The sequence below is a fragment of the Carcharhinus amblyrhynchos genome, chromosome 1 (genome assembly GCF_965287045.1).
Source record: "Carcharhinus amblyrhynchos chromosome 1, sCarAmb.v2.hapA, whole genome shotgun sequence".
NCBI lineage: Eukaryota > Metazoa > Chordata > Chondrichthyes > Carcharhiniformes > Carcharhinidae > Carcharhinus > Carcharhinus amblyrhynchos.
Genome location: NC_137324.1, coordinates 97,278,393 through 97,292,872, shown reverse-complemented (window position 1 = coordinate 97,292,872; position 14,480 = coordinate 97,278,393). Strand labels below are relative to the sequence as shown.

Here is a 14,480-nt window from a genome sequence, read left to right as displayed (position 1 = left end):
GGCACAGCACACATGAATGGATGAGCAGCTGTGTTACATTTCTTCTCAAATCCAATACTGAATTCAGTCATATTATCATCACTTCTAGTTAATAATCTATCACAGTATAGGAACATTTAATCAAATCCGACGTGCTGAGTCAACCATTTTCGTCAAAAAGCCGGAACTTACAAGATGGAGAAGCCAGATCCTGTAACTGCTAGGAACTGGACACCTGCCTGGCCTTAAGCATCCCCAAGTGTTCAAAGCATGGTTATGTATGATTTACAGGTGACAATGCACAAGATCACTGAACGTTATATGCATTATTTTGCAGTGTTAAACATTTTTCAGCAGTCTCCTCTCATCTAAAAAGACATATTTCCAACATTTTTTAAAAAAATTATATCTTTAAGGATTCCATCCTTTTCCTACACCAGTTTACTGATCTCTGGACTTGTTTTACATCACATTACTTTCAGCCAGTCCTTTTGCTGTAGGTCCCTTTTCCAAGGAATTATTATCCTGTGTCCTAAAAAATTCAGAAGGTCCCGAAAACCAGAAAATCCCCATTTCTGACACGTTTGGCACCAAACTTCTCAGATAACGGGTAGATGTATCTGTAAGTGTCTCTAACATCTACTCCTTAATGTGCAACATAATCCAACTGGACTATGGGCTTTTATCCTCTACACATCTGCTCAAATCATAAATTAGTTCACTGGAGCGGGCGGAGTGAAGGTCTCATGGAGTAAAGGTAAGCGATTACCTTTGTAAAGATTTTCACGGGCTTTGTAACGGTTTTTCTGCTTTAAAAACTAGACAGGAAGTGGGCCGCGGGGCTTTGTGGGAAGGGATTTTTTACCGCGCAAAGTTTAAAAGGAGGCTTGCTGTAGACAGCAGGCAGCATTGGGAGCGAGCAGCGGAGTGAGAGGGAAGCAGAGTGAGCAGTAAGGGCTTTCAATAACAGCACTTGACAGAAAAGGGCCAGGTAAATTTAAATTCTTAACCGTGTTTAGTAATTACTAGGAGACTGTGATGGAGGGGCATGTGATGTGCTGTTTTTGTATGATGTGGGAGCTGGTGGACCCCCAAGGTCCATCCCAGTGACCACGTCTGCAGTAAGTGGTGGATTCTTGAAAAGCTCCAGCTCAAAGTAGATGAGCTGAACTCCGAGCTTCAGACACTGAGGCTCATCAGGGAGAGGGAATGTAACCTGGATAATGGGGTACAAGAGAGATCCACACCCGCTAACTCTAAGGTTCAGGAACAACAGGGTGCTGCTGGCGGGGGAGTGGGGAGGGAGGGCGGGGGAGTGGGGAGGGAGGAAGGGGGGAGCCAAAGGCCTCAGCCTCTCAATCTGCACAACAGGTTTGAGGTTCTTGCTCCCAGTGTGGACAAGGACGAGGGCTGTAAGGTCGATGAGCAAACTGCCCACGGTACAGTGGTGCAGACACAGGACAAAGAGGAAGAAGTAAAGAAGAATGTAGTGGTAATTGGGGATAGTGTGGTTTGGGGTGTAGACACTGTCTTTTGTCACAATGATAAAGAATATAGAAGGGTGTGTTGTCTGCCTGGTGCTCAGGTCCAGGATGTCTCATCTGGGCTGCAGAGGAACCTGGAGTGGGAGGGTGAGAATCCGGTTGTTGTGGTACATGTGGGTGCCAACGATATAGGCAAAATGGGAACTAAAGATCTGCAGAGAGTATGAAATGCTGGGAATTAAATTAAAAAGCAGAACCGACAAGGCGGTTATCTCTGGATTACTACCTGAACCGCGTGCAGATGGGCGTAGGGTAGATAGGATTAAAGAGATGAATGGGTGGCTCAGGGATTGGTGTGGGAGGAATGGGTTTGAATTTATGGGGCATTGGCACCAGTATTGGGGCAGGTGGGACCTGTTCAGATGGGATGGTGTTGGTCTGAACCGTGCTGGGACCAGAGTCCTGGCGGGCTTTAAACAAATTGAGGACGAGGACGATGTCTAAAGTAAAAGAGAGGGTACAGGCACAGGAAAATGTTGAGGATGTCCCAATAATAAAGGAAGTAGGGGGCGTGAGTAAGGTTGGTAGAATTCCTTCAAATAGGGTCCAGATAAAGGCTGGGACGAAGACACTTTACCTGAATGCACGAAGCATTCGGAACAAAGTGAATGAGCTGGTGGCGCAGATCAGCACAAATGGATATGATCTGGTGGCCATTACAGAAATATGGCTGCAGGGTGACAGGGATTGGGAGCGGAATGTCCAGGGGTATGAAGTGTTTAGGAAGGATAGAACGGAAGAAAAAAGGGGTGGGGTAGTTCTGCTGATTAAGGACAATATCAGGGCGGTAGTAAGGGAAGATATAGGCTCCAAAGAGCAGAACATGGAATCGTTGTGGGTGGAGATAAGGAACAGCAAGGGGAGGAAGACGCTGGTGGGTGTGGTCTACAGGCCCCCAAATAATAACTTGGAGGTGGGGTGGGCTATAAACAAGCAAATAAATGATGCGTGCAAGAATTGAACGGCAATAATTATGAGGGATTTCAATCTACATATTGACTGGTTGACCCATGTCAAATTCGGTGGGCTTGAGGAAGAGTTCATGGAATGCTGCCGGGATAGTTTCCTTGAACAGCGTGTGACGGAACCAACGAGGGAGCGAGCTATCTTAGATCTGGTGTTATGTAACAAGGCAGATAGAATTAGGGATCTTGTTGTGAGGGATCCTCTTGGGACGAGCGATCATTGTATGGTTGAGTTTTTGATGCAGATGGAGGATGAGAAAGTAGGGTCCCAGACCCGCGTCCTTTGTTTGAACGGAGGGGAGTACGATAGGATGAGAGCGAAATTGGCAAATGTAGATTGGGGGCGCAGACTGATCGGTAGGACTGCTGAGGAACAGTGGAGGATCTTTAAGATCTTTCTCGGTGCTCAGCAGAAATATATTCCGATGGTAAAGAAGGAAGGTAGGAGAAGGGATAACCAGCCATGGTTATCGGAGGAAATAAAGGAGTATTAAATTAAAACCTGATGCGTTTAGAGTGACTAAAAGTAGTGGGCGAGGTTTAAAAATCAACAAAGAATGACTAAGAAGTTGACAAAGAAAGGAAGGATAGACTATGAAGCTAATCTAGCACTAAATATCAAAAAGGACAGTAAGAGTTTTTACAAATTTATAAAGAGGAGGAATGTTGGACCCTTAGAGGATGAGAGGGGGGGATTTAGTGGTGGGAGATGAGAAAATGGCTGAGGCCTTAAATAAGTTTTTTGCCTTGGTCTTCACGGAGGACGCAAATAGTTTGCCGGATATTAAAGATAGAAGGATGATAGGAGTTGATGGCCTGAATGCGATTACTGTCACTAAAGAGGTAGTGCTTGATCGACTAGCGGGACTGATGGTGGACAAGTCCCCAGGACTGGATGAAATGCATCCCAGGGTTCTGAAGGAAATGGCAGAGGTGATAGTAGACGCCTTAGTGATTATGTACCAAACTTCGGTGGATTCCGGGGAAGTGCTAGAAGATTGGAAAATGGCTAATGTTACGCCGCTGTTCAAAAAAGGTAGCAGGCAAAAGGCAGGGAATTATAGGCCGGTTAGTTTAATGTCTGTTGTTGGAAAAATGCTTGAATCCGTCATCAAAGAAGAAATAGCGAGGCACTTAGAGAAGAACTGTTTGATAGAACAGACGCAGCACGGATTCGTTAAGGGGAAGTTGTGTTTGACAAATTTATTGGAATTCTGTGAGGATGTGACTAGTGCAGTAGACAAAGGGGAGCCGGTGAATGTGGTGTTTCCTCGATTTTGCCGCACAAAAGGTTGCTTCAGAAGGTTAGGGGGCATGGAGTTGGGGGTAAGGTGTTAGTGTGGATAGAGGATTGGCTGTCTAATAGGAGGCAGAGTGTTGGTATCAGTGGGTGCTATTCTGATTGGCGGTTGGTGACTAGTGGAGTGCTGTAGGGATCGGTGCTGGGGCCTCAGCTATTTACCATTTATATAGATGATCTGGAGGAGGGGGCTGAGTGTAGGATGTCAAAATTTGCTGATGACACCAACATGAGTGGAAAGGCAAATCGTGCGGAGGATGTGGGAAGTCTGCAGAGGGATCTGGATAGGCTGAGCGAGTGGGCAAGGACCTGGCAGATGGAGTACAATGTTAGCAAGTGTGAGGTTATCCACTTTGGCAGGAATAATAGTAGGAGGGATTACTATTTAAAGGGCAAAAAGCTGCAGAGGGACCTGGGGGTCCTTGTGCATGAGTCGCAAAAACCCAGTCTGCAGGTGCAGCAGGTGATCAAGAAGCGAATGGGATGCTGGCCATTATAGCGAGGGGGATAGAATATAAAAGCAGGGAGGTCTTGCTGCAACTGTACAGGGCACTGGTGAGGCAGCAGCTGGAGTACTGTGTGCAGTTTTGGTCACTGCACTTGCGCAAGGATATTTTGGCCTTGGAGGGAGTGCAGAGGAGGTTCACTAGGCTGATACTGAAGATGAGGGGGTTGGACTATGAAGAGAGACTAAATAGACTGGGTCTGTACTCACTGGAGTTTAGAAGGATGTGGGGGGCATCTTATAGAGACGTATAAGATAATGAAAGGGATGGATAGGGTAGAGGTAGAGAGATTCTTCCCGCTCAGAAAGGACAGCAGGCCTAGAGGGCACAGCCTCAAGATAAGGTGCGGGGGTGCAGTTTAGAACAGAGTTGAGGTGGAACTTCTTCACTCAAAGGGTGGCGAATCTCTGGAATTCTCTGCCCATTGAAGTGGTGGAGGCTACCTCGCTAAATATATTTAAGTCACGGAAGGGCTAGATGGCCTACTCCTGCTCCTACTTCTTATGTTATGTTCTTATTAGTTTTATTATATGTTTTAATAAAAAGTTAATGGAAAATGGCATGTTTTATCACAAGCGGATATTGAGGCTCCAGCTATTGTAAAGAAGTGCCACATCAACAGTAGTTGAGGAAAAAAAAGGTATAAGGGGTAACATATTGTCATTGATAGAAGATTGGCTGGCTAAGAGTAAGCCTAAATGGGTCTTTTTCAGGTTGACAAGACATAACAAGTGGTGTACCACAGGCATCAGTGCTGGGGCCTCAACTATTTATAACCTATTTAATTGACTTGGATAAAGGGATTGAAGAGATGGTTGTCAAAAAGGGATGATACAACAATAGAAGGGAAAGTAAATTGCGATGAGGACATAAGGAGGCTACAAAGATGTAGGTAAGTTAAGCAAGTGGGCAAAGATTTGGCAAGTGGAATATAATGTGAGGAAATGCGAAATTTCCATTTTAGTAGGAAGAATAAAGCAGCATATTATTTAAATGGTGAGAGATTGGAGAGCTGAGGTGCAGTCCTAGTGCATAAATTACTAAAGACTAGTTTGCAGAGACAGCAAGTAATTAACAAAGCTCGTAGAGTGTTTTAATTTATTACAACGGCAATGGAATACAAAAGTACTCCCATTGTACAGGGAACTTAGTGCGACCACATTTGGAAGACTGTGTACATTACTGGTCTCCTTATTTAAGGGAAAATGCAACTGCGTTGAAAGCAGTTCAGAAAAAAATTTATCAGAATAATACCTGGAATGGGAGAGTTGTCTTCTGGGAAAGGTTTTATCAGGCCCACTGGAGTTTAGAAGAGTAAGGGACAACTTGATAAAAAAGATCCTGAGAGGTCTTGACAAGGTGGACACAGAGGATGTTTCCTCTTGTCAGAAAATTTAGAACTAAAGACCATTGTTTAAAAACAAGGGGTCACCCATTTAAAACAGGGATGAGGTGAAATGTTTTCGCTCTCTTCCTGAAAAAATGGCAGAAGCCAAATATTTGAATATTTTTAAGGCAAAGTTGGACAAATTCTTGATAAAAAAAAGGGATAATAGGTTATCAGCATTGGCAAAATACAGATTTGAGATTACAATCAGATCAACCATGGTCTTATTAAATGGCAGAGCAGATTAGAGGGATCAATGACGTACTCCTTACTCAGATTCAATTTTAACAAGGGAATTGTTTCAAATGTGTGGCTCAAAACACTGCTACCTGCATCGTGTTGAAATTATGACTCATAAGCACGGTATATTATTCTAAAATCATTTTCTTCCAAGGCCTCATATCAAACTTGTTTGCTTTCTAAATGTTCACTTCCTCCAATAATCTACAGGTTTTTAAAAATGGTCTTTTGGGAGGTCTAGTTCAACCACTGCATCTCCATTCATATCCACTTTTCCTAGCCTTTTCAAATTGGCCTTTCCCACAGCTATGTTTATCTTTGCAATGGGTCGCAATCCCATACAATAATGTCCTCAAGGAAATTCCCAAACACATTAATTTATCAGGAACATGTTAGCGAAGTTATACAGTCTACAATATATGCTCAGTTCTTCAAACCATCAACTGAAGAAAATAACCACAACACAAAATAAGAATCTATAAATATAAGTGATGTATTTTTCACATTACCAGAAGTCAAAAGCAAAAGTGATTCTGCCACAATTCTAGAATTCTACCAGTTATTTCCCCTCAAAAACAACTTTACTTTAAATGAATGTTTAATGGTCAATCTAACCCACTGACATCAGTCTGGTCCCTTGACTTTTAAATCCTCCACAAAATTCTTTATGTTTATAGTGCCAGCATAACACAGATTTTTAAAATGTTTAAATCATGTCCAACTCAACATGTTGATGACAACTTAATGAATCTATTCTATTCAATGGACAAAATCCAAACTTCAAAGCCTTTCATTGGAACCAAGTTCCAATACTGCAGCTTTGAAAAGACCCGATTTAGATTCAAATGAACATAGGCATATCAGCGAAAGAAGTAACAATTGGTTTCTTCTTTGAAGCTACAGGCTGTGTACACAAATGAGATGCAGAACACAAATAAATTAAACTTTAATAACCAATTCTAACATTTAATAGCTGCAACAATAAGAATTAAAATGATTTATTGCACTGATGCAACAATTCACTGAAAGCACTGCTCTTGCTAAGCCATTCAAGTGTATGATAGAAACCTTTTACTGTACTGAGCTTCAAGAACACAAAAAAACCTGTGACAACACTTCAGCACTTATTACAGTCCCACAGTTGTTGAACTTTTAATGAGATATTTATATTTAGCTCCTTTTTTAAAACTGGCAATAAAGCTTGGAGCCTTGACTCAACATATAGCTCGCATCTGAGCGATGTCAGGTATCGGACTCCAGCAACATGAACTATGCAACCTCGGCTACCTTCAGTGCAGAATTCAGGACTGTTGCACTTTCCAAGGTTCCGTCCTTCAGGTTAGATATTTTCTATTTACGCTGCACCACGTCCTTGCTGAAAAGTACCAAGATGCTTCATGGGAATGTAATCGGACAAAACGTGATCCGAAGATGTAAGGCCACAAGAATTTGAACACACGGACAAGAAGTTTAAATGAGATGCTGTTGCACTGGGAACCAAACGAGCATAGGGACGTTGGGTGAAGTTGAATTGATGTGTCTCAAGATACACACTGAGGTTAGGGACAAACTGAAATGCAGAAGATGAAGACAGAAGGCTGACTTGGGTGATTTTGAAAGAGTGAAGTCCAGTGATAGCAAACGCATAGACGAAGGTTCAGTAACCAAAGTAAATGTCACTGAGTTTTAAGTGGACAGTTCTGCGATTTGTGGCCAAAGATCATGTTAAACTACGTCACCGAGTGCTCTCATGTGGACATAAAAGATTGCAAAGCACACTAGAGAGAGAGAGGTGTTGGCGTGTCTAATCAATATTTAGACCTCAAATCAACATTATACCTATTTGTGGGACTTTGATGTGCATGAACTGACTGCTCGGCCTTTTGGCTAAGATCAAGTGTAGTATCGACATGCTGCACTTGAAGTCATTAGGTTACATTTCAGCTTCATTTGAAGCAATTTTTTAAAAGCAGCATCTCGGCCTTTTGGCTAAGATGCAAATAAGATCAAGCCTTGGAGGAGGAGCTACACCTACTCCGATCAGCTTGGATCATGTAAATCAAGCCCAAGACAGGTGGCGAGAGCCCTGTCTTGTCAGCTTGGATCAGGAATGTCCCAACTTGTTGGGACTCTGAATTGGATTGGAATAAAGTTTAAAATTAAAAAAAAGACTGCCTTACCTCCCCCCATTACAACAGGAACTACACTTGCCTTTTGTGATGCCCTGACATTGTGAAAGATGCTATATCAGTTAAACAAGTTAATTTGTTTGAATATTGTACAATGTATTATGTAAATATGTTTTCAGTTCACTATCTCAAATTGTAACTACAAGTACAGCACCTGTGTTAAACAGAGTGGCAAGGAGTTGTGGATTTATATCTCCAGTATTGGTTGTGGTTTACATACACTTTGGGCAGTAAACATTTAAAATTTCAGGCTTAGTGCAGGTTAGTATGTAGAAAAAGAGAAAAAAAACTCAAAAAGATATAAATAAGCTTGACTAAGCTATTGGGATAGTGGGCAATGAGATTACCTGGAGGGGAGAAAAAAAACACATCTGCAGTCAGTATCTCATTCTCCAATATCTCCATCTCAAAGTCATTGAGCTGGCATGCAAAATGGAGACTATACAATGCCGGAAAGAGAAGGAAGAGTACCTCAGTTGCAACTTGTAGAGGTGCAGGTTCAGAACAGGGTTGGTCTGGCCAATAGTGCACATAGTAAAAGAAACCCAAATGAAATAGAGAACAAGACTCTTCAGAAACTGATCCTATCAAATGGGTATAATTAAGTTGCTAATGTAAGGATAAATACTGTTGGAAGAGAGCACATGGAACACAAAGCACCTTGGAACAGGAGACTGTCCAAAGGAATGGAAGAGGAGGATAAATCTAACGTGACAATTGAATCCCATTTTTCATAAGCAAGACTGACATGGTATCTGGCAGACATTGTAAACTGACTCAAAAATATACTGGAGATAAGGGGAAGATCCTAGAGGGACGCAGCTCAGGAGGAAATGGTAGCATAAATAATACTTCAAAAGTAAGTACAGAGAGAAGGGAACATTCAGAATTTGTGCTTTAGATACTACAGGTAAAAGAAAAACCAAAAGAAGTCATATAATTAAACCAGGAGAAAGAATTAAGAAATATTATAACAGGAAAGGTTAGTGTGTAGCCCAAAGATATGTTCCTTACACTAATGCTTTAAATAGACGGACCAAACAAAATTAACTACAGGCACAAATTCAACTTGGAGGGTATGACACGGTAGCCATCCCTGAGAAATGGCTTCAAAACAGGACTGGGAATTAAATGTACCAGACTGAGGGGCTATCGGAAAGATAAAGGAAAAGAATGTGGAGAAGAGTAACTTCAATTACAAAAGAGGATATATGATGATGAAAACAGGTAGTGTAGGCTTTATGGGCAGATTTAAGGAATACAAAATGACTTAGAGATACAGAGAGAATTGCGAACAAAGTTGATAACCACTGTAAGGTGGCAGGTTGTAAAAATGTGGAAATTAGACAAATATACAGCAAAACGAGAGAGGGCTTGTGTTTTTTTTAGTATTCATAGATTTAGATAAGCAGGCTGGCTGCCTTCTACCTTAATGGCCAATATAAAATACCTGATATCATTTGGCATCTCTGCCATTTTTTAAATTCCCCATCATTATTTCTCCTGTTCCAGCCTCAAAGAGACATAAACTTGCTTTCACATTTACTTCCTTTCTTCATCTACTGCCAAACCTCTTATCTAATTTCCCACCCTGCCAATTCACCCACAACTGGTCAAGTTCAATATGCTACATTTTGAAGACTGCAATGTAAATTCACTGGAATGACTGCTGCGATTTAACCTCTGAAGTCGAAAAAGCAGATTACACAAACATTAACCTCTTTGCATTCCCTGGAATGCAAAGAGGTTAATCTAGTAAGTTTTCAAGGTAGTAGGGGGACAGGCAAAGTGATTAGTAACAATGTCTGCTGGCCAGAAGATCTAGGATTAGGGAAGATAGTTCTGACACTGATTTTCATACTTTCATGAGCTGAACTGGGAAATACTTATATAAACTAAGGGTAGATGTCTCATCCACAAATGATAACTGATGCAACATTAATTGTTCATTTTAAATCTGATCTTGACAGGATATGGAGCAAGGATGGGCATGTGGAACAATGACCTAAATGAATGGCAGAACAGACGAAGTAGTCTCTCCTTGCTCCTACGCCAAGACCTTTCGCTCTAGAATTCCCTCCCCAAATCGCACCATCTCTTTCTGCTCCAAAAGCTCCTTAAAACTTAGTTCTAGTTTTTGGTCATGTCATAAATAGCTCCTTCTGCAGTTCAGTGCCAAACTGTGACCAGCACCTTTCCTGAGAAGCAACTTAAGATGTTTTTAATCTATTTGCTTGAATAATATTGACATTTGTCTTTGAATTACATTTCACCAGTTTGCATTTACATCACCCTTGCCCTGCAATCATGATCCAACTTTAATCTAATGCCAATTTCAACTTTCCCATTCATCCCATCTCATTAATTGATAAAGTCCAAATTTTTCTAACCTTTCTTCAGAAATGAAGTGTTTTGACACTGAAGATCAAGCCATCTATGACTCTTTGAAGGCTTGGATGTTCCTTTTCATGTTAATGATAAAAATTGAACACACAACTTGAAAGTATGTTCTATTAATTCAGTAACTAAGTGGCATGGATGATTACAGCATGGAAACAGGCTCTTCAGCCTAACTTGTCCATGCTGCTCCCCTTTTTTAAAAAAACCACTAAGCTAGTGCCAATTGCCCAAATTTAGCCCATATCCCTCTATACCCTTCTTACCCATGTAACTGTAGATGCTTTTAAGACGACAAAATTGTACCCATCTCTACTACTACCTCTGGCAGCTTGTTGCAGACACTGACCACCCTCTGAAAAATTGCTCCTCTGAACCCTTTTGTATCTCTCCCTTCTCACCTTAAACCTATGCCCTTAGTTTTAGACTTCCCTACCTTTGGGAAAAGATGTTGACTATCTAGCTGATCTACGTGCTTCATTATTTTCTTCTTCCCTGTTGCTATCAGACTTTTGACACCCCAGCTATGACTGTAATCCTACATTCTGCACTCTCTCGTTTCTTTCTCTAGGAATGGTATGTTTTGATTGTATAGCACGCAAGAAACAATACTTTTCACTGTATGCTAATATATGTGACAGTAATAAATCAAAATTTTTTTATAGACGTCACCCACAAATCTACGCTCCAGGGAAAAAAGTCCCAGCCTCTCCTTACAACTCAAACTATCAAGTCCAGGTAATATCCTAGTAAATCTTTTCTGCAATCTTTCCAGTTCAATAATATCCTTTCTAGAATACAGTGACCTGAACTGTACAGTGACCTACAGATTTGTTTTACATGCCTCATTCAGATCAGTTTCAACATCTCCGCGAGCCTTGGAAAAAAGGTTGGAAGCTGTGGAGGCTCTGACCTAAAACTTCCAAACCTCCTTAGAAATGGGGATGGTGCCAAAGGACTGGAGATTTGCAAATTTACACTCTTGTTCAAAAAAGATGTAATAAGCCCTGTGACTAACTACAGATCAGTTAAGCTAACCATGGTAGCTGGAAGGTTTTTAGAAATAATAACCCAAGACAAGAATCAAGTTACTTGGACAAATGTAGATTAAGGTAAGACAGCACTGATTTGTTGAGAGCAAATACTGTTCAACTTGATTCGAGTTTTCTGATGAGGTAACAGAGAGGGTTAATGAAGGTAATGTGGGTGAAGCGGTGAACACAGACCTCCTAATGCTATTTGACATAGTGCCAGACTTGCCAGCAAAGTTGAATGCCATGGAATGAGAGATAGTTGCAGCATGGATACGAAGTTCGTAGAGCACGAGGAAACAGGCTAGTGATGAACACTTGTTTCTCAAATTGGAGAAAAACTGGGATTACCAAGAAGTTATTACAACTACTTCTTTAAAAAATCTATAATAATCTAAACTTGGGTGTACAGAGCACAACTTTAAAATCTGCAGATGGCAGAAACTTGATTTTCTCTATTATGTTACAGGAAGCGAGGGTCACCAGCAAGGCCACCATTTGTTTCTTATTTCTTTTTGCTCTTGAGCCAAATGGCTAGCTTAGCCATTTCAGAGAGCAATTAATAAGTCAACCACATTGCTTTGGGATCTGGATTCACATGTGGCCAGATAAACAGTGGCAGATTTCTTTCCATAAAAGACAGTAGTCAATCTGAAAATACTTTCATATTCACCATTAATGAGGCTAGCTTTATATTCCAAATGATTTTTTAAAATTAAAATTCCACTATCTACGCTTGTAGGATTTGAACCCATGCTCCTAGAGATTGGACCTCAGGATTACAAGTCCAACATCCTCAATGCAATGCCACTAAAGAGGCATAAAATACAAAAGTAAGGTAAACCTTTAGAACACTGGTTTGGCTTCAACTGGAGCAGTGTGTCCAAGTCTGGGCAGCAAACTTTAGGAAAAAGATAAAAGCATTGGATTGGGCACAGAAAAGATTTACAAGAACTGCTTCAGGGTAAAGGACTTAAATTAAGTGGATAAATTGGAGAAGATAGGGCTGTTCTGAGAAGAGAGGGTTGAGAGGTGTTCAGAATCATGAACAATCTGAACAGAATAGATGGGGGAAAAAGATGTTCCCACTGTCAGGGGGCACGCAGAGGATCTAAAATGATTGACAAAAAAACCCAGAAGATATATGCAAAAATCTTTTAAAGCAGCAACTGGCTGGGATGGGGAATGCAATGCCATGCCTGAGAATGTTGTGGGGGCAAACTGGACAGTTGTATTAAGAGAAAAGATTTGCAGGGCTATGGGATAAAGGCAGAAAAGCAGGGCCAGGTGAATTGCTCTCAGAATGCTGACATGGTTATGATGGACCAAATAGCCTCCCCTTACGTTATAACAATTGTGATTATCTACAACCGTAGCTGAGTCTGTTAACAGCCAGCTATCAGTCAGTGATAAATGGTATCCGGGGGGGAAAAAACACGAGGAGAGAGATTTTCTTGGAGTTACACTGCAAAAGTCAACACCTTTGGAAAAAGAGGAGAGAAAACTGCAATAAAAATGACAGATTCTGGAAAATTATTTCAATCCAACTGGTTCAGGATACTGATCTGAGGCACTTTGGTAAGAGTTAGACTGTCAGGAAAGGCCTAGCCAGCAATCACGTGGCTTTTCTTGGGGGAGGGGGGGGTCAAACACATCTTTTCACAAACGAAATAAATATATAAAAAAAACACTAACTGCACTTTATCTCTCATCATCCCAACTCCCCACTTGTGCCCAAACCTTAAAGTCTCTGAAAAGCGAGGAGGAGTGACAGCCATTCTGTGGCTCTTCTAGAGACATTCGGGACGCACCTACACAGGAGAGATAACTTCGAAAAGAAACAGTTAGTAAATGTGTCGAAACCTTTACTCCCCGCCTGGCGTTGCGAATGGGGGGGGGGGGGGCTTCGACGCCGCATTCCTACCCCACTATCCTCCCAGTTACCATGCAGAAATCTCCCCCCCCCAAAAAAAAATCCCAGCCTGGTGTGGCCTCGGAAACGTGGCCCAGCCATGTGCAGAGAGAGGCGCGCACACACACACAGAGCAGCGCCTGTGTCTTCCCGAGGCTCCTTATCTTACACAACCGAGCGATAGGCGCTAAGAGAGCAGCGGGAAGCCCTGCTGCAAGACACGGCGGAGATGGTTACCTGAGACGGGACATGAGTAGGAAAGGCCGATGGCAGCCGGAGAGAGAGAGAGAGAGAGGTGACCGAGGTGGTGGTGTGGGGGGAGGGGGAAGGGTTTCGCGGGCCTCGGGCCTCGTCCTCCTCCACTCGCTCGGCTCCGCCGCTCTTTGGGCGATTAACGCGGAAAAAGAGAGAGAAGGGGGGAAGCAGAAACGGAACAGCCCACAGCCGCCCCCTTCCGCTCGGCTCAACTACCCCCCTCCTCCTCCTCCTACTCCTTCTCCTCGCTCAGCTGGAAGATTTACCGCTTCTCTTCTCCCTCTCCACCGAGAAGGCCGCTGTCGCCGGCAATACAGTGAGGGAGGAGGGGGGGGGGACGGGGAGGAGAGGAGGAGGAGGAGGCCCGAGCCTGACACACACACACACACACAGAGCGGCTGGGCTGCAGCCTGTCTGTCTGTCTGCCTCCCTCCGGCGCCCCCGCTACGCTTGCGGATTAAACCTACCCGTCCGAGGTGACGCGCTTCTTACTGGACGAGTAATCGTCCCCCAGGTCGACGCGATGCCGCTTCGACATGTCCCCCGCCGCGTTTGCCGCACACGCTCCGGGCGCCTTCCCGACTCTGCCCCCCCCCTCTCTCTGTTCCGGGTTCCGGCCCCGGCTCCTCGTGCCCCGGGCGGCGCCTGTCTCCAGCACCTCCCGCACTTGCTGCTGCCGCCGCTGCTGCTGCTTTTCCCTCCCTCCGCCCGGGACCTGCCGGTCTTTTCTCTGTCTGGCGCTTCCTGTATCTAAAATAACCAGCACCACCACCTG

General features: G+C 43.0%; 1 protein-coding gene across 2 annotated transcripts in view; it reads right to left on the bottom strand.

Annotated features, from left to right (window-relative positions):
- Positions 1 to 14,383, bottom strand: part of dhx15 (DEAH (Asp-Glu-Ala-His) box helicase 15) — a 130,580-nt gene extending 116,197 nt beyond the window's left edge. The window contains exon 1 of one of the 2 annotated variants that reach the window (XM_080189459.1): positions 14,173 to 14,383. In XM_080189459.1, coding sequence (XP_080045585.1) covers positions 14,173 to 14,243 — 71 coding nt within the window. In that variant the 5' untranslated portion in view covers positions 14,244 to 14,383. Of the gene's footprint in view, positions 1 to 13,687; positions 13,974 to 14,172 lie in introns of those variants that run through there. The other variant, XM_080189468.1, reaches the window with a different exon arrangement.
- Positions 14,384 to 14,480: the final 97 nt, after the last annotated feature.